The sequence below is a fragment of the Anomaloglossus baeobatrachus genome, chromosome 8 (assembly GCF_048569485.1).
Source record: "Anomaloglossus baeobatrachus isolate aAnoBae1 chromosome 8, aAnoBae1.hap1, whole genome shotgun sequence".
NCBI lineage: Eukaryota > Metazoa > Chordata > Amphibia > Anura > Aromobatidae > Anomaloglossus > Anomaloglossus baeobatrachus.
The window spans coordinates 82,298,389-82,317,191 of NC_134360.1; the positions used below are offsets into that span (position 1 = coordinate 82,298,389).

Sequence of the window (18,803 nt, forward strand, 5' to 3'; positions counted from 1 at the left end):
AGTTTAGTCAGGGGTAGTAGCCAGTGGACTATCCGGCTAGGTGGCAGACAGTGAACAGGGCAACAGGCGACGGAGATCCGGTCGCGGGAGACCTAAAGTGGACCGGGGCAGGGTTGTAGCCCTCCAGTGCCGACAGCGGGAATCCGGTCCGGAGGCCATGCACAGTCGGGGTGCCTGGACCCTAGAGCGAGGAAGGTTGCAAGCCCCTTTCCAATTAACTAGCCGGGGACAAGGTTCCAGACTTCGTCCCATTAACTGCCCAGATAGAGCGAAACGGAAGCCCAACGCAGGGGATAGGGTGTTCGTCAGAACCCACTGAGTTCCCAAGGGTCAGCTTTCGCAGGCCACAGCTCCCAACACACACAGAACCGGGAGTGGACTTCTCCATTCCATGCGAAGTCGTCCAAAAGGAATAAGAAACACAAAGTGCAGGAGGAAGGGTTACCTGTTCATTAACCTGGGTGCGGAACCCGAATGCACCCTCCTAAGGCAGCCGGCCACTGGCAACTTGGTTTACTACTGGGCTTGTGCGAAATTACTGAACTGTGAGTACACCATTGTCCCCCGGTCCAGCCTGGCGTGCCACCTCCAGCAGCCATCACTCCCGCGTTCAATCAGCGGGCCCCGGGACTACCCCTCCCCTACCCGTGGAGGGGATCCCATCTTGCTACCCTGCTCCATCAGCCCCGGGCGCCTCATCACCAGGCAACGGCAGTGCCACCATTCCTCAAAGGCAACCCACGGGTGGCGTCACAGACACAACTCCCCTGTAAATACCCCCTTACGACAGTTGTGAGGACGGACGGCCGTGCGAGCCCGGGTTCGGTCGCCACTTGAGCAGCAGCAGTAGCCTGGATCCGAGCAGCCCCCGGAAGCGGCAGCGTCCCCCGCCCGCAACATTGGCTGTTGGGCTCACATAAAACTGGCCCTTTTTATAGGCTATGTATGTCAAGTTTTATATGTATTTTCTTCGCAGTAATGCATAACCATATTCCTATATTCACTGTAAACATATTTCAGAGGGCAGCTGTCTCTTTATTTGATACAAGCCCATTTTTTCAATTTTTTTTAACACATTTCTGATTTTTTTTAATTACGTTAAAAGAAAGGCAAAAAAAATAAACATAATTCAAAATTGGTATGGCCATAACTGTACCGACCTGGAGTCAGAGCAGCAGGTAATCTTCACTGCACACTGACCAATAGAGGAAAAAAAACACAGAAAAAACTATTGCAGGGTTATTTTTTCCCAATTTCATTGCACAATTTCCCATTTTCCAGGACATTGTGTGGGAAAGAGAACGTGAAACTAAAAATTCATCTACGAAAAAAATCAGCCCTCACATGTCTGTCTGTGTCTGTGTGCACGGACAAATAAAGTTATGTGTCTTTGTAAAAGAGAAAAAAAGGAGCTTGCTTAGAAGGGGTTAACTGCTTGTATTGCACAGCAGTGAGCTGCGGATGTGATGGAGGCAGATATGGCTGTTGCGGAGTTTCGTCCACTCTCCAGCGGTGACCGGCCGCCAGTCACCTACAGTACCGGACCCGGCGTCACTGGGACTTTCCGCATGCTCGTGTGCACCTCCATTATCTTGTCAATAAAGTTAAGTGATTAAAAAAAAAAAAAAAAAAAAAAAAAAAGAGGGGTGTGTCTTTACGGTACGTCTATAAATAGCGCAAGCCCAGCGACGTCACCCTCTCTTCTATTCCAGGCAGGAGACGCAATGGTGAGTGCAGGGCTGAGGCCTGTGGTGTATCCGTCCTGTATCGCAGCCATCTGTTCACCTGCTGAGTCCCTGAGTGTGTGAGCGGCTCATCGTGTGTGCGGCCGTCATGCTGCTGTGTGCGGGCGGTGTCGGGCGTCGCAGTGTACAGGCCGGGCTGTTCTGGAGCTGACGGCCGCCATGAACACGTGGCCGCTGCTGCCGGCGGCCTCCTCCCTGCAGTGCGCTCTGCTCGCCGGGGATGAGCAGCAGCTGTGCGGCCATTAGTGAGCTCCTGTGTGACTGACACTGACTTCGCCCCGTTTTCTTCTTCCTCTAGTCTCACCGGAAGTTCTCCGCTCCCAGGCACGGCTCCCTGGGCTTCCTGCCACGAAAACGCAGCAAGAGACATCGTGGCAAGGTAAAGAGCTTCCCCAAAGATGACGCCAGCAAGCCCATCCACCTGACGGCGTTCCTGGGGTACAAGGCCGGCATGACCCACATTGTGAGGGAGGTGGACAGACCTGGCTCCAGTGAGTATGAGTGCACACCTGTAGTACAGGAGCATTGGAGGAGTCTGGGGTTAGCCCTGTCTGCTGACACACGGTGCCCGAATAGCAGGCAGTGGGGCTCGGAGAGCGGCGGCTCATTCTATATATCACTGAGGCATTTCAGAGAAAACCAGACTTAAAGGAATCTGTTACCAGCTTAATGTAGAGGCAGAGACCCTGATTCCAGCGGTGTCTCTTACTGAGCATTTGATAAAATCAATGCAGATCTAGCAGTTATATGGAGCTCATGAATATGCTGGACTACCTGGGAGCACAGCAAGTAGTCCTCTAATGATCTCCTGCTGATTAAACGGTGATTTTATCAAAACTACACTAAGCAGCCTAGTAAGTGACACATCGCTGGAATCAGGATCTGTGCCAATACGTTACGATGCCCTCAGATTAGGGGGCAAAACAGACTTGCCTTAATCACTTTATTCCTGGCCAGGTTTTAATCTAAGCAGCAGATCCCCCGCTTCTTCCTCTTACCGGCAGGTTCATTTAATTCTGTCTATACTAACATGCTTGTAGAAGCAGCTGGTGTTAAGGGAACCCGTCAGCTTGAAATTGCTGTAAGATTTGAGGAGCGGTGTGGTGTAAGGGAACAGACTAAGTATAAATTTGTATTAAAATCCTGCTCCTTTCTCGGCTTGGTCATTAAGTTGTTGAACTAATCAGTGATTTATGAGGAATCTCACCAGGTTTTTACGGTGTCATCTGAGAGCAGACTAATGTATTGGTAGAGACGCCGATTCCAGTAATCTGTCACTTAGGCCCCTTTCCCACATTAGGTTTTTGCCATCAGTCACCATCTGTTAGCTCAATGTATCCGTTTTTTCAGCCCAGCAGTGTTTCTACACCCCATCAGAGCATGCTCCGTTAAAAACTTGAATCAGTTACCGGATTCCATCATTTGACAGATGACTGCTGATCCTGCGCCCATAGGCTTCCATTCTACCAAGTGACGGATCTGTCGCTGTCTTTTTTTTTTTTTTATTTACACAAAAAACATTACTTTGTCCGTTGTCTCCGTTCCACGGACAAACTACTTTCGACGGCTGAAACGTGAGGCCATCAATCGCTAATACAAGTCTGAGGAAAAAAAAGATCCAGCAGCACCAGTCGATGGATTGTGACTGATGGTAAAAACCTGATGTGGGAAAGGAGCCTTATTGGTTGCTGTAAGTTTGACAGTCCCATTTTAATCTGCTGCAGCTCACTGACAACTGAGCTCTGTATAAGCCGACCACACTACTGATTTGCAGAGTTCTGCACATATACAGTGTACAGAGAAGGCTTCCAATCAGTGGTAGGGCCCGGGTTATACAGAGCTCAATATGTAGGCAGCAGGTTTACTAGTGCTATAGTGATGATCTGCTGTTAAAACCGTGGATTTTATTAAAACTACATCCGGTATCCCAGTAAGTGACACATCACTGGAATCTGGCTTTGTCTCTACATTATGCTGCTCTCAGATTTAGGTGTCAAAAAAGGCTGGTGACAGATCGTATATACAGGGAAGTCTTAACTGCTGAACTGGGAACGAATGACTAAATTGCTGCCTGCAAATCTCCACATGTTCCCTGTATAGCTGTGGGGTCTTGGTGCCCACACTAGTGGCAGGTCTAATATCTAACCATGTGTCGTGTTGAGCTTGAATCCGTAGTTTCTCCACTTTAGTAGCTCTGTATAAGAATAGGAAGTCAGCCAACTTACCAGTTCATCTAAAGAGCTATACATGATGAAACTCTTTCGACGGGCGGACTGATTGACTTCCTCTGGTTGTCTCTGCTGAATGTCGATTGCTGACTGTAGCTCTTCATCCGCTGTGGGGTTTTTTTTGTATCTTAATGTTACCAGTCAATAAGAGGTGACCATTATGTATTCAGATGAGTTATTGAACCTTATGAAAGGTTTCATATTAAAGGGAATCTGTCACCAGGGAATTCACGCAGCTCCTGTCTACAGCCTGATGGCACTGCGTTTGTGCACAGCAATAGGTTTATCACTTACTAGGCTTCTTGCAGCAGATCTACCAGTTCTCTGAATGCTGAGCAATGTATAACCCTGCCCACTTCACTGACAGCTTTCTGCCTATGAATGTGTACAAAAAAAGATGCCAATCAGTGCTGGAGTTATACATACTACATGGCAGTAGGTTTATTAGTGATCTATTGAAAAGAAAAAAAGTTATCAAACGCTGAAGTCCAGTAAGTGACCGGAATCTGGTTCTCTGTCTCTATCATGTTGCTGTCAGATGAACTGGCAAAAACCTGATTACAAATTCCCTTTAAGAATTGAGAGTACGTTTCTGTTGGATATTAGATTCACTAAATCTGCGGGTTGGCAAAGCTTCAGGGAATCCCACACGTGGCAGTTTTGGCATATCTTGCCCATGTGACTTTTGAAGTAAATTTTGCTTGGATAGTTGTGAAATATTTACCTTGGTTACCAGCGCACCGCTTAGCGCTGGCTCCCTGCACACCTAGCCACAGTACACATCGGGTTAATTACCCGATGTGTACTCTGCTATGTGTGCAGGCAGCAGGAGCCGGCTTCTGCGGACGCTGGTAACCACAATACACATTGGGTAACCAAGAAGCCCTTCCCTTGGTTACCCGATATTTACCTTCATTACCAGCGTCCGCCGCTCTCACACTGGCAGTGCCGTCTCCCTGTTCCCTGCACTCCTAGCCACAGTACACATCGGGTTAATTACCCGATGTGTACTGTGGCTACGTGTGCAGAGAGCAGGGAGCCGGCACTGACAGCGTGAGAGCAGCGGACGCTGGTAACTAAGGTAAATATCGGGTAACCAAGGGAAGGGCTTCTTGGTTACCCGATTACCGTGGTTACCAGCGTCCACAGAAGCCGGCTCCCTTCTCACTGCACATTTAGTTGTTGCTGTCTCGCTGTCACACACAGCGATGTTTGCTTCACAGCGGGACAGCAACAACTAAAAAATGGCCCAGGACATTCAGCAACAACCAACGACCTCACAGCAGGGGCCAGGTTGTTGCTGGATGTCACACACTGCAACATCGCTAGCAAGTTGTGCCTCAGCAGCGATGTTGCTTAGTGTGACTGTACCTTTTTAGGTTGTTCTCTGCTGAGTGTTTTATTGCCGGTCTACAAAACTGGAAGTGAAGTCTGCAGGGAGCTGTTCACTTAAGTCAGTATACGTCAAACTTTATTTTCTAGAGGTGAATAAGAAAGAAGTTGTGGAGGCAGTGACTATTGTGGAGACTCCCCCTATGGTCATTGTTGGAATTGTGGGATACGTCCAGACCCCACGTGGTCTTCGCAGCATTAAGACCATCTTTGCTGAGCACATCAGTGATGAATGCAAGAGGCGCTTCTACAAGAACTGGTAAGACTGCAACTTCATTCTGCAGGGTGGTGGATATAATGTAATTCTTGGTGTCAAAAAACTGCAGAATCATGAAGCTAATCAGTTTGGCTTATATGGGAATTGTACTTTTAGTAAACTTTGCATAAATCAACAGTAGAAATGATCATAAGAATTTTTAAAATTTTATCCGAGAAATCTTTCTCCACTTAGGAGCCACTTCTTCCCTTCTGAGTTAATCATCCACTATTGGGGGAGACAGGCCAACTCACATGTCAGGTCCTACCACCTATTTCTCTTATACAGAAGAAGGTTGCAGGATGAGTGAGAAGAGACAGAAATATGGTCCTGAGCTTTCTCACAAGTCTCTTACCTCACTCCAGCTCTCAATGATCAGTATTGCCATTTTTCCTCAATAATAAAAATAAAATAAATAAATCTTTATTTTTATATAGCGCTAACATATTCCGCAGCGCTTTATTCATCAGGAACACTGTCCCCATTGGGGCTCACAATCTAAAGTCCCTATCAGTATGTGTTTGGAGTGTGGGAGGAAACCGGAGTGTCCGGAGGAAACCCACGCAAACACTGGGAGAACATACAAACTCCATGCAGATGGCGTTCTTGGTGGGATTCGAACCCAGGACCCCAGTGTTGCAAGACTGCAGTGCTAACCACTGAGCCACCGTGCCGCCAATGTTACTGAAGTAATTAAGAGCAGGGATATCTGTATGTGAGAGATCACATTAGCTATTCTCACCAGCTCAATCAGTTGCAAGTTTAGAGAGCCATTTACACACCAGACAGCCTATTCTGAAGTTACCCTAAAGTACAGTTCCTTTAAGCATTTTTGCAATAAATCCCCTGGTGTATAGTCTGCTCAGTAACTTCTTCCTTACAGTATAAGCATGTATAGCTGCTAACATTTTCTGAACTTCACTTGATAGTTATTAAATGTACCTGGAATGAACCTTGGCAGCTCCTCTCAGCTCTGGCCTTGTCCGCCTTTGTCTGATGAGCTCCAGGCTCCGCTTGCTGGCTGAAAATCTCCTTTGAAGCCATGCAATGAGCCAAACACCTAAATGGTTTGGTGCCTTCCGCTCTTGTCCTTTCATTGGGGCATGATGAGGGTCCACTCCAACTTGCATGCTCTGCCGTTGAAGGTATAAATCCAAGAAGAAGGCCTTCACAAAGTACTGCAAGAAGTGGCAAGATGACGAAGGCAAGAAACAGCTGGAGAAAGACTTTGCTAGCATGAAGAAATACTGCCAGGTCATCCGAGTCATTGCCCACACACAGGTAAGTGGCGATCATCTCATGTTTGCCTGAGAACGTTTACTGCTATTGTATTTTCTCAGTATTTGAGATGTACATGCAGAGGTGCACAGTTGGCAAAGACTGTATGTATTGAGATATAGCCTTTTACAGTTCAAGAAGTTTACAGTACTACCTTGGCCTTCAAAATCCAACACCTGCTTGTAAGGGCAGGTAAAATGTAATTATTACAATATACACAGGTATCACAAAACCATAAAGGCACATTCCAACGCAATTACAGTATTTTTCAGTTTATAAGACGCACCAGATTATAAGACTTACCTGAAATTTAGAGGAAAAAGTAGAACCTGGTGGTTTATTACAGGCAGTGGTGGAGCAGGTTAATGCTGGGAGTGTCCCAGATGCTGTGAGGTAGGCAACTTCAAGAAACTATTGACTGTGCAGGCCTTAAAAAAAAAAAAAAAAAAAAAATGCACCAGGCGTTGGCACGTGCGCACATTGAGCTATCAATTCAATGACAAGCAGAGATCTCCTCTGCGCACGTGCCACCTCCGGTCGCCATTTTCCTTATCTCCACTGCTGGGAGATCAATGAGCTGGAGGCAGCATGTGCGCAGATGAGATCTTGAGCAGAGGGCTCCATCTGTGCACGCGCCACCTCCCGGGCGCCATTATTTGAAGCCTGCACCGCCTACATTTTCAGGATGCCTATGCATTACCGCCTGCTGCATCAGCCCCAGCACAGCCCCCTGCCTCCCGTGACCGTTCTCCACTACCTCTATAAAAAAAAAACCAAAAAGAAAATAATCCTCCAGAAGCTAAGCAAATACTCTGACTAATGGCAGAAAATGTAAACTGCCCAGGCCAAAAAGACTAATGCACTGCCAGGTTGCAGCAAGACCTCCATTAAATGGAGACATCACAGGTGCAAAGGGAGATGGTAAAATTGCACACTTGTGGCTTGCATAGGTCACTGTTCACACACGCAGGCTCACAGTATCTGGTAAGCAGCCTATAAGTTACACCTCATCACAATAGATGCAAGCGGGCTGCGCCAGTACTATATATGTGCACCATGCACCTGTGATGCATCTCCCTTTGCACCTGTGATGTCTCCATTTAATGGAGGTCTTGCTGCATCCTGGCAGTGCACTTAGTCTTTTTGACTTGGGCATTCTCCACTACCTCCCTGTAAGGTGCATTCGGATTACAAGACGCACACCTCCTTTTCCGCCCAATTTTTTGGAAGGAAAAGTGTATCTTATAACCTGAAAAATACAGTATATAGAGCATTCCAGCTCAATGCTGAACTGACCTGTCTAGTACTGTGCGTTTATAGGGAATCTGTCATAAAGTTTCTGACACATAATCTGAGAGCAGCATAATGCAGAGACCCTGATTCCAGCAAGCAGCGTAGTAAAGGATAAACCACTGGAATTGGGGTCTCTGCTCCTACATTATGCTGCTCAAAGGGCAAAAACCTTGTGACCGATTATCTTAATCAATCATCCGACCAGCATTTGTACATTGAAAATGGTAAACTGTCTCGCCCACTGTCAAGACAGCACTCAACAGTCTAGCAACAATTGGATCACCCCTCCCCTAGGTGCAGGGAAGGTCTATCTACCAGCACTTACACCATAAACACTCTGGGCAAAGCGATTCCTAACATTTGTAAGCAAAACTAACTTGTCCTTTATAATAGACATGTAAGGCCCGTTTCACACGTCAGTGAAACACCGACGTTCTTCACTGGCGTTCTTCACTGGCGTTCTTCACACGCACATGTCCCTCCGTGTTCCGTGATTCACGGCACACGTGGGTTGTCCATGTGCAATCCGTGATTGCACATGGACATTACTCACCTGCCTTCACTGCTGCTGTCCATGGTGCTGAAGTCTCTGGCTCTGCAGCGTCCGCCCACTGCTCTCAGCACCTACTTCCTGGTCGGCTGATCCTGCTCTCATGAATATTCATGAGCCAGGCAGGAGCTGCCTAGAGCAGAGGCTGCAGAGCGAATCACAGGCAAGGTAAGTTGAAAATATTAAATATATCCGTGATTTTCTGGTAAGTGTTTCACTGATCACACATGGATCACACCATAGTGTGGTCCGTGGGTCATCAGTGATGCCAGATAAAAACTGACTTGTCTCCGTGCAGAATCACGGCCACGCGTTGCACGCTGCACAGAGACACTGTCGGTGAAAAATCACTGTTTGAGCAGACCCATTGATTATAATGGGTCTGCGTATGTCAGTGATTATGGTACGTTTAAAAAAAGCACAAATGTACCAGAATCGCTGACGTGTGAAAGGGGCCTTATGTTGTCTTTCAACCACATTAAAGGGAACCTGTCGCCACTTTTTTGGCCTTTAAGCTGCGGCCACCACCACTGGGCTCTTCTATACAGCATTCAAACATGCTGTGTAGAATGTAAAAAACACTTTATAATACTCACTAGATGGTCGCTCCGGTGCACAACAGTCTGATGGGTGGCGCTGTTCTACGGGACTAGTGCCTCCCCTTTCGGCCCTCTTGGTCTTCATTATTCTGAAGTCACAGTGCATGATGCGTCTAAGTCATCCACGCTCACCGGCATTGAGGTTCCGAGCCCAGTGATGGTGGCCGCAGCTTATAGGGCAAAAAAAACGGGTGACAGGTTCCCTCTAACTCTCATTTAGCTTCTCTTGAGTGTCTGCACGATGTTTCAGGGAAATTGTAACGGCGGTGGCCGCTACTACTGAGACATCTCAACTTGTACAAGCTACATGCTACCCTGCACTTCGGCAACTCCTCTTACGTTTGCTGTAGAATTTGAGTGCGTTGCTCAATTGATATACCCATTTGTCAGCTTTCCCTCGCTGAATCAGTTCTCTGCTGGTGTGGAGTACTACCGGGGCCCACTCATTAACATTATGAGCTTAGCACAGACACCGTGCTATTTTAACATAGCAGATCTTGTAGGGGCAAGTGATGAGCTTCTCGACGGGCGGACAGATGATTGTTTATTGCAATCCTTGTTGAGTGTCGCTTTTTCTGACTTATGCTCCTATTTACCTGAATCTGTTTTGGACTCTTGGCAAAATTTCAAGTGGAATTTTAACACTTTTTGACCTTTTCAGATGCGTCTGCTCCCCCTGCGTCAGAAGAAGTCTCATCTCATGGAGATCCAGGTGAACGGAGGGACAATTGCTGAGAAGGTGGATTGGGCTCGTGAGAAACTGGAGCAGCAAGTGGCAGTGAATGGAGTTTTTGGTCAGGATGAAATGATCGACGTCATTGGAGTCACCAAAGGAAAAGGCTACAAAGGTTTGTCTTTTTCTCTAGTGACTTTTGTGGTGTCAGATACAAAGTTTCTTCTTTGTCTGGGAAGCCATGACTTTTATAAGTTAGTCTGTTCTGTGATGAGATCATGGAATAAGCGCTGGGCACAGTGCCTGATAACACTGAAGAATTATTCCATGCTGCCTTCCTTCTGAGAACAAGCTGCAGTAACATTACCAATAACCTGTGACTTCTTTACCAATCTGTACTTGTATGTTTATTTATTTTCTTTCCCCCACCCAGGTGTGACCAGCCGTTGGCATACAAAGAAGCTGCCACGTAAGACCCATAGAGGTCTGAGAAAGGTTGCTTGTATTGGAGCTTGGCATCCTGCCCGTGTTGCCTTCTCTGTGGCTCGTGCTGGCCAGAAAGGCTATCATCACCGCACGGAGATCAACAAGAAGGTATGTGGTCTGTCTGCCTTGAGGGGGTGTATGTGGTTAATTAAAAAAATAAAACTAAAATTTTGCTTTCTTTCAGATCTATAAGATTGGACAAGGCTACCACTCAAAAGATGGTAAACTTGTGAAGAACAATGCTTCAACCGACTATGATCTGTCAGACAAGAGTATCAATCCATTGGTAAGCTTGCTTTATGGTACAGCAAGAGTAGGTCATGCCATAAACTAATAGTTCTGTACCAATAGCCTAGCTGTGAGAAATTTTGTTTCTCTCAATGAAAAAATTCAACCAATAGCCTAGCTATTTTGGTGTGGACATACTTTGACACCTTGATGTATGTCTTGGATATCACCAGGAATGGGTTGAAGAATGTCCGTTTGCATGAATGGATCATTGAATTTTGTCAAGGAGAGAATTTTCTCTTCTGTAATTTCCGAAATAGTTGGAAATAAGTTTGTGCACTTCAGGTGGCTGGCCATAGGTCCTAGGTCTTTATTGCTGACTGTCCTATGATAAAGCAATGCATTGTTTTTTTGTACAGCGCCTGAAAAGCATGATTTAAGACTTCCATGCTGCCTTCCTTCTGAGGACTGCTCACTGATCTTAAACATTCAATTACCCTTATGTCTTCTAGTTATTCAGACTTAAGACTGCAAATACACCCTGCAGCTCCCTTTGTTTGCCAAGTGTGGCGTACCCCTTATAATCTATGGCTCCCTCACTCTTTATGCATGTTCTGCAGTGAGCCATTGAAGATTCTCATACCCATTGGGTTTATGGTAGATTATGTATTTTTCTTCTTCTCGTCATTTCCACGATTCGTAACTCTTGAATTCTTCTTCTCAGGGTGGTTTTGTTCATTATGGAGAAGTGAAGAATGACTTTATCTTGCTGAAGGGCTGTGTTGTTGGGACCAAGAAACGAGTCCTTACCCTGCGCAAGTCCCTCCTTGTGCAGACCAGCCGTCGTGCATTGGAGAAGATCGACCTGAAGTTCATCGACACAACATCCAAATTTGGACACGGCCGCTTCCAGACAGCAGAAGAAAAGAAGGCTTTCATGGTATGCATCTGTAAATTAGTGCTTTCCTGGTATCTACCAAATCTGGTTACAATATGTGACAGGCCTTTTATTAGGAATGTCATAACTTCATTTACAAAAACTTCCCACTGTTGTGATCTGAATTTTCTTGGGTTGGGAAAGTTAAGTTAATTGTTTGCATTTTCCACATTTTAACATTACGGCATAGCAGGGTTGCATACATCTGTTACATTTCATGCCTCTTATTAATTAAATGGTGTATGATTTACGACATGAGCCCAATGTCAAGAAGATAAGTTAAGTTCTTATTGGTATTAACTGAGTCTTTTTATCTTACAGGGTCCACTCAAGAAAGACCGCTTGGCAAAGGAGGAAGCCTAAATCTGACCATATCTTGTGCCATCTACCACCTTGGCTACATTGCTGTATTGATGGATTTCTTATTAAATTCTATAAAACAATCCATGTGTCTTGTGTCAAAAGCCGATCCTTGTTGTATAACATGTAAAAATGGGTTTAGGGTGGTTGGATGTGTGGAGTTCATGATTTTTACTTGGCTTCCCTGTACATGCCATGTGGCAGGTAACCACATTGTAAAACTGTGTGTACACAGATTATGTGCATATTTTCTATTTCTTCGTCGCTCTATTGGGAGACCCAGACGATTGGGTGTATAGCACTGCCTCCGGAGGCCACACAAAGCAATTACACTAAAAAGTGTAAGGCCCCTCCCCTTCTGGCTGTACACCCCCAGTGGGATCACTGGCTCACCAGTTTTCTGCTTTGTGCGAAGGAGGTCAGACATCCACGCATAGCTCCACTGTTTGCAGTCAGCAGTAGCTGCTGGCTATATCGGATGGAAGAAAAGAGGGCCCATATGGGGCCCCCAGCATGCTCCCTTCTCACCCGCGGTGGTGCTTGTAAGGTTGAGGTACCTATTGCTGGTACAGAGGCTGGAGCCCACATGCTGTTTTCCTTCCACATCCCCTGGAGGGCTCTGTGGAAGTGGGATCTTGCCGGCCCCCAAGCCCTGGGGCCGGGCTCCATCCACAGACCCATAGAACCTGCTGGATTTGGAGCGGGAGTGCCGTTCAGGGACAAGGCCCTGCAACTTTCAGGTACTCTGTGTCCCCGGCAGGCACGGACACTCTCAGGCTTGCTGAGCGTTATAGTGCGCCGGGGACAGTAGCGCTGGGGTTAGGTCACTGCAGCTTTGCTGAGTGACGTTTCATGTTGGGAACTACTGCGCCGACCGCTCCTGGAGCGGCGGCGCAGCTGCGACTTGTAGTGCGCCGGGGACTTTGCGCCGACCGCGCTTTTACGGCGGCGGCGCTTCTAACTTTAGCCCCCGGCTTCTGCGGCCTAGTGCCGCTTCGTTCCCGCCCCCACCCTGTCAATCAGGGTAGGGGAGAGACGCTGCTCAATTAACAGCGCCGAGGGCTGGAGCTTTATTTACATGCTCCAGCCCTCTCACTAGGCACAGGGGGAAGCAGACTTCCCGCTCTTCGTCGGTGTACGCCCAGGGCCCGCCCCCCCTCTCCACAAGGACGCCGGCAGCCATTACACATGCGGTCTGGCTGGGGAAAGGCAGCAGGCTCTGGGAGACCCAGACTAGAGGGATTTCTGGCGTCCACACACCGCTCCTAAGCGGGCGGTAAGCAGCACAGTAGTGCTGGCCCCTCTAGTGCCTCAGTGTTATATTAGTGTACTTTTTTCTTGGTACCATATATATATATATATATATATATATATATATATATATATATATATATATATATATATATATATATATATATATATATATATATATATATATATATATATATATATATATATTTATATAGTGCACTGTAAGGTCGCTTCTTGGCTGGACACCCTGTACTGCTCTGAGGAGGCAGCAACAGGTCATCCGCAAAACGCAAGGGTGCCAAGGCACAGGCTGTGTACACTGTTTGTACTGCATGTGGGGCTAATCTACCAGCAGGCTCCAACGACTCTCATTGTGTGCAATGTTCAGTCCCAGTGGCACTTCGTCAGCCAGAGCCTATTGTGGTGGTAGCCCAGGCAGAGGCGCCTGTGAACCCTGCCCCGGTGACGGGGACAGACTTTGCAGTTTTTGCTGATAAAATGTCTGTGACTATGGCAAAAATCCTGGAGACCTTGCAGTCCAGGCCAGTTGCTCAGACCATGGACACTGCTGTGTCTATGCTCTCCGGTCCCCCTCAGTTGGAACTAATCCGTGCTTCAGGGGGGTCTCAAGCATCACAGGCTGAAGTCTCTGACTCAGATGACAGTCCCAGGCAGCCTAAGCGAGCTCGCTGGGAAAGACCCTCCACGTCTTCACACTGTTCAGGGTCTCAGCGACAAGAGTCTCTCTGTGATGAGACTGAGGACGGTGACCAGGATTCTAATCCTGAGGCCCCTCTCAATCTGGATGCCCCTGATGGTGACGCCATGGTTAATGACCTTATATCGGCAATTAATAGGCTGTTGGATATTTCTCCCCCAGCCCCTTCTGCAGAGGAGGCAGCTGCACAGCAGGAGAAGTTCCATTTCCTATATCCCAAGCGTAAATTAAGTGCTTTTTTGGACCACTCTGACTTCAGAGAATCGATCCAGAAACACGACGCTCATCCAGACAAGCGTTTCTCTAAACGTTCTAAGGATACCCGTTATCCTTTTCCCTCTGAGGTGGCCAAACGCTGGACCCAGTGTCCAAAGGTGGATCCCCCAATTTCCAAGCTTGCGGCTAGATCCATAGTCGCAGTAGAGGATGGCGCTTCACTTAAAGATGCCAACGACAGACAGATGGACCTTTGGTTGAAATCTGTCTATGAAGCTATCGGCGCGTCGTTTGCTCCAGCATTCGCGGCCGTGTGGGCACTCCAAGCTATTTCAGCTGGTTTAGCACAGGTGGATGCTTTCATACATCCAGCAGTGCCGCAAGTGGCGTCCCTAACTTCGCAAATGTCTGCGTTTGCGACCTATGCTATCAATACTGTCCTAGAATCTACGAGCCGTACCGCTATGGCGTCCGCCAATTCTGTGGTTTTGCGCAGAGCCTTGTGGTTAAAGGACTGGAAAGCAGATGCTGGTTCCAAAAAATGCTTAACCAGCTTGCCATTATCTAGAGACAGACTGTTTGGTGAGCCATTGGCTGAAATCATAAAACAGTCCAAGGGTAAGGACTCTTCCTTACCACAGCCCAGAGCAAGTAAACCTCAACAGAAAAAGTGGCAGTCGAGGTTTCGGTCCTTTCGAGGCTCGGGCAAGGCCCAATTCTCCTCGTCCAAAAGGACTCAAAGAACAAGGGAGCTCAGATTCCTGGCGGGCTCACTCACGCCCCAGGAAAACAAATGGAGGAACCGCTTCCAAAGCGGCTACCTCATGACTTTCGGCCTCCTCCCTCCGCATCCTCAGTCGGTGGCAGGCTCTCCCGCTTTTGCGACATTTGGCTGTCACAGGTCAAAGACCGGTGGGTAACAGACATTCTGTCTCGCGGGTACAGAATCGAGTTCAGTTCTCGGCCTCCACTTCGGTTCTTCAGAACCTCCCCACACCCCAACCGAGCAGATGCCCTGCTGCAGGCGGTGGACTCTCTAAGAGCAGAAGGAGTCGTGATCCCTGTCCCCCCTCACGAACGGGGGCGAGGATTTTACTCCAATCTCTTTGTGGTTCCAAAAAAGGACGGCTCCTTCCGTCCTGTTCTGGACCTAAAACTGCTCAACAAGCATGTGAACGCCAGGCGGTTCCGGATGGAATCCCTCCGCTCAGTCATTGCCTCAATGTCTCAAGGAGATTTCCTAGCATCAATAGACATCAAAGATGCTTATCTCCACGTGCCGATTGCTACAGAGCACCAATGCTTTCTACGCTTCGTGATAGGAGACGACCATCTTCAGTTCGTAGCTCTGCCATTTGGTCTGGCGACAGCCCCTCGGGTGTTCACCAAGATCATGGCGGCAGTGGTAGCAGTCTTGCACTCTCACGGACACTCTGTGATCCCTTACTTGGACGATCTACTGGTCAAGGCACCCTCTCAAGAGGCATGCCAACTCAGCCTGAATGTTGCACTGGAGACTCTCCAGGCGTTCGGGTGGATCATCAACTTCCCAAAGTCAAATCTGTCACCGACCCAATCACTAACGTATCTTGGCATGGAGTTTCATACTCTATCAGCGATAGTGAAGCTTCCGCTGGACAAGCAGCGGTCTCTACAGACTGGGGTGCAGGCTCTCCTTCAAAGTCAGCCGCACTCCTTAAGACGCCTCATGCACTTCCTCGGGAAGATGGTGGCGGCAATAGAGGCGGTTCCGTTTGCGCAATTTCATCTGCGTCCACTTCAATGGGACATTCTCCGCCAATGGGACGGGAAGTCAACATCCCTGGACAGGAAAGTCTCCCTTTCCCAGACGGCCAAAGACTCTCTGCAGTGGTGGCTTCTCCCCACCTCATTATCACAGGGAAGATCCTTCCTACCACCGTCTTGGGCGGTGGTCACGACAGATGCGAGTCTGTCAGGGTGGGGAGCAGTCTTTCTCCCCCACAGGGCTCAGGGTACGTGGTCTCAGCAGGAGTCCACCCTTCAGATCAATGTTCTGGAAATCAGAGCAGTGTATCTTGCCCTACTAGCCTTCCAGCAGTGGCTGGAAGGAAGGCAGATCCGAATTCAGTCGGACAACTCCACAGCGGTGGCATACATCAACCACCAAGGGGGGACACTCAGTCGGCAAGCCTTCCAGGAAGTCCGGCGGATTCTGATGTGGGTGGAAGCCACAGTCTCCACCATATCCGCGGTTCACATCCCCGGCGTAGAAAACTGGGAAGCAGACTTCCTCAGTCGCCAGGGCATGGACGCAGGGGAATGGTCCCTTCACCCAGACGTGTTTCAGGAAATCTGTCGCCGCTGGGGGGTGCCGGACGTCGACCTAATGGCGTCACGGCACAACAACAAGGTCCCAACCTTCATGGCACGGTCTCGCGATCAAAGAGCGCTGGCGGCAGACGCCCTAGTGCAAGATTGGTCGCAGTTCCGGCTCCCTTATGTGTTTCCACCTCTGGCACTCTTGCCCAGAGTGCTACGCAAGATCAGATCCGATTGCAGCCGCGTCATACTTGTCGCCCCAGACTGGCCGAGGAGGGCGTGGTATCCGGATCTGTGGCAGCTCACGGTCGGCCAACCGTGGGCACTCCCACACCGACCAGACTTACTGTCCCAAGGGCCGTTTTTCCATCGGAATTCTGCGGCCCTGAACCTGACTGTGTGGCCATTGAGTCCTGGATCCTAACGTCTTCAGGATTGTCCCAAGGTGTCGTTGCCACCATGAGACAGGCTAGGAAGCCCACGTCCGCTAAGATCTACCACAGAACGTGGAGGATATTTTTATCCTGGTGCTCTGCTCAGGGAGTGTCTCCCTGGCCATTTGCATTGCCTACCTTTCTTTCTTTCCTGCAATCTGGGTTAGAAAAAGGTTTGTCGCTCGGCTCCCTTAAAGGTCAGGTCTCGGCGCTATCCGTCTTTTTTCAGAGGCGTTTGGCACGCCTTCCTAAGGTGCGCACGTTCCTACAGGGGGTTTGCCATATCGTACCCCCGTACAAGCGGCCGTTAGATCCATGGGATCTGAACAGGGTACTAGTTGCCCTCCAGAAGCCGCCCTTCGAGCCTCTGAAGGAGGTTTCACTTTCTAGACTATCACAGAAAGTGGCTTTTCTGGTAGCGATCACATCTCTTCGGAGAGTGTCTGAGCTGGCAGCACTATCATCCAAGGCTCCCTTCCTGGTCTTCCACCAGGACAAGGTTGTGCTGCGTCCTATTCAGGAGTTTCTCCCGAAGGTGGTATCCTCTTTTCATCTTAATCAGGATATCTCTTTGCCTTCGTTTTGTCCTCATGCAGTTCATCGGTATGAGAAGGATTTACATTTGTTAGATCTGGTGAGAGCACTCAGAATCTACATTTCCCGCACGGCGCCCTTGCGCCGTTCGGATGCACTCTTTGTCCTTGTCGCTGGTAAGCGCAAAGGGTCGCAGGCTTCTAAAGCCACCCTGGCTCGATGGATCAAAGAACCAATTCTTGAAGCCTACCGTTCTGCGGGGCTTCCGGTTCCATCAGGGCTGAAGGCCCATTCTACCAGAGCCGTGGGTGCATCCTGGGCATTACGACACCAGGCTACGGCTCAACAGGTGTGCCAGGCAGCTACCTGGTCGAGTCTGCACACTTTCACCAAACATTATCAGGTGCATACCTATGCTTCGGCGGACGCCAGCCTAGGTAGAAGAGTCCTGCAGGCGGCAGTTGCCTCCCCGTAGGGGAGGGCTGTCTTGCAGCTCTAACATGAGGTATTTCTTTACCCACCCAGGGACAGCTTTTGGACGTCCCAATCGTCTGGGTCTCCCAATAGAGCGACGAAGAAGAAGGGAATTTTGTTACTTACCGTAAATTCCTTTTCTTCTAGCTCTTATTGGGAGACCCAGCACCCGCCCTGTTGTCCTTCGGGATTGTTGGTTTGTTTGCGGGTACACATGTTGTTCATGTTGAACGGTTTGCAGTTCTCCGATGTTACTCGGAGATAATTTGTTTAAACCAGTTATTGGCTTTCCTCCTTCTTGCTTTTGCACTAAAACTGGTGAGCCAGTGATCCCACTGGGGGTGTATAGCCAGAAGGGGAGGGGCCTTACACTTTTTAGTGTAATTGCTTTGTGTGGCCTCCGGAGGCAGTGCTATACACCCAATCGTCTGGGTCTCCCAATAAGAGCTAGAAGAAAAGGAATTTACGGTAAGTAACAAAATTCCCTTCTTTTCCACATGTAATGCAACTCTGTGGAAAATACACACAATAAAACTCTGGAGAATGCAGTGTGTGAAACTTCTAGAAATTCCATCCTCTGCTGAAACTGTAAGACACTGTCAAACACTCATTGTGGAAACTTAAAGGGAACCAATTGCCAGGATTTTCATATATAACCTAAAGCCAGTGCTATACTGGCACTATCAGGCAGATTCTCTACATACATTTAGTAGTCAATTCTGACTTTTTTGAATTTCAAAATCTAAAACATAAGTTAATAAAGTGAGCTGCTTGTTGACTGACAGCAGCAAAGGATTAGATAATATATTCATAGTTGTCCCCTCCCACTGTTAGAATTCGCATAAGCCTT

General features: G+C 48.3%; 1 protein-coding gene and 2 non-coding genes across 3 annotated transcripts; all 3 read left to right on the top strand.

The window, feature by feature from the left end:
* Positions 1-1,628: 1,628 nt before the first annotated feature.
* RPL3 (ribosomal protein L3) lies at positions 1,629-12,108 on the top strand. Its single transcript, XM_075321854.1, has 9 exons — positions 1,629-1,727; positions 2,044-2,236; positions 5,456-5,624; positions 6,767-6,902; positions 10,003-10,189; positions 10,448-10,608; positions 10,685-10,786; positions 11,453-11,668; positions 11,987-12,108. Exons 1-9 carry the CDS (start codon positions 1,725-1,727, stop codon positions 12,026-12,028), a joined length of 1,209 nt encoding a protein of 402 aa, XP_075177969.1. The 5' UTR covers positions 1,629-1,724; the 3' UTR covers positions 12,029-12,108.
* LOC142250189 (small nucleolar RNA U83B) lies at positions 10,274-10,366 on the top strand. Its single transcript, XR_012725125.1, has one exon. It is a non-coding gene; the product is annotated as a small nucleolar RNA U83B (small nucleolar RNA).
* LOC142250190 (small nucleolar RNA U83B) lies at positions 11,108-11,200 on the top strand. The gene has a single exon (XR_012725126.1). It is a non-coding gene; the product is annotated as a small nucleolar RNA U83B (small nucleolar RNA).
* Positions 12,109-18,803: the final 6,695 nt, after the last annotated feature.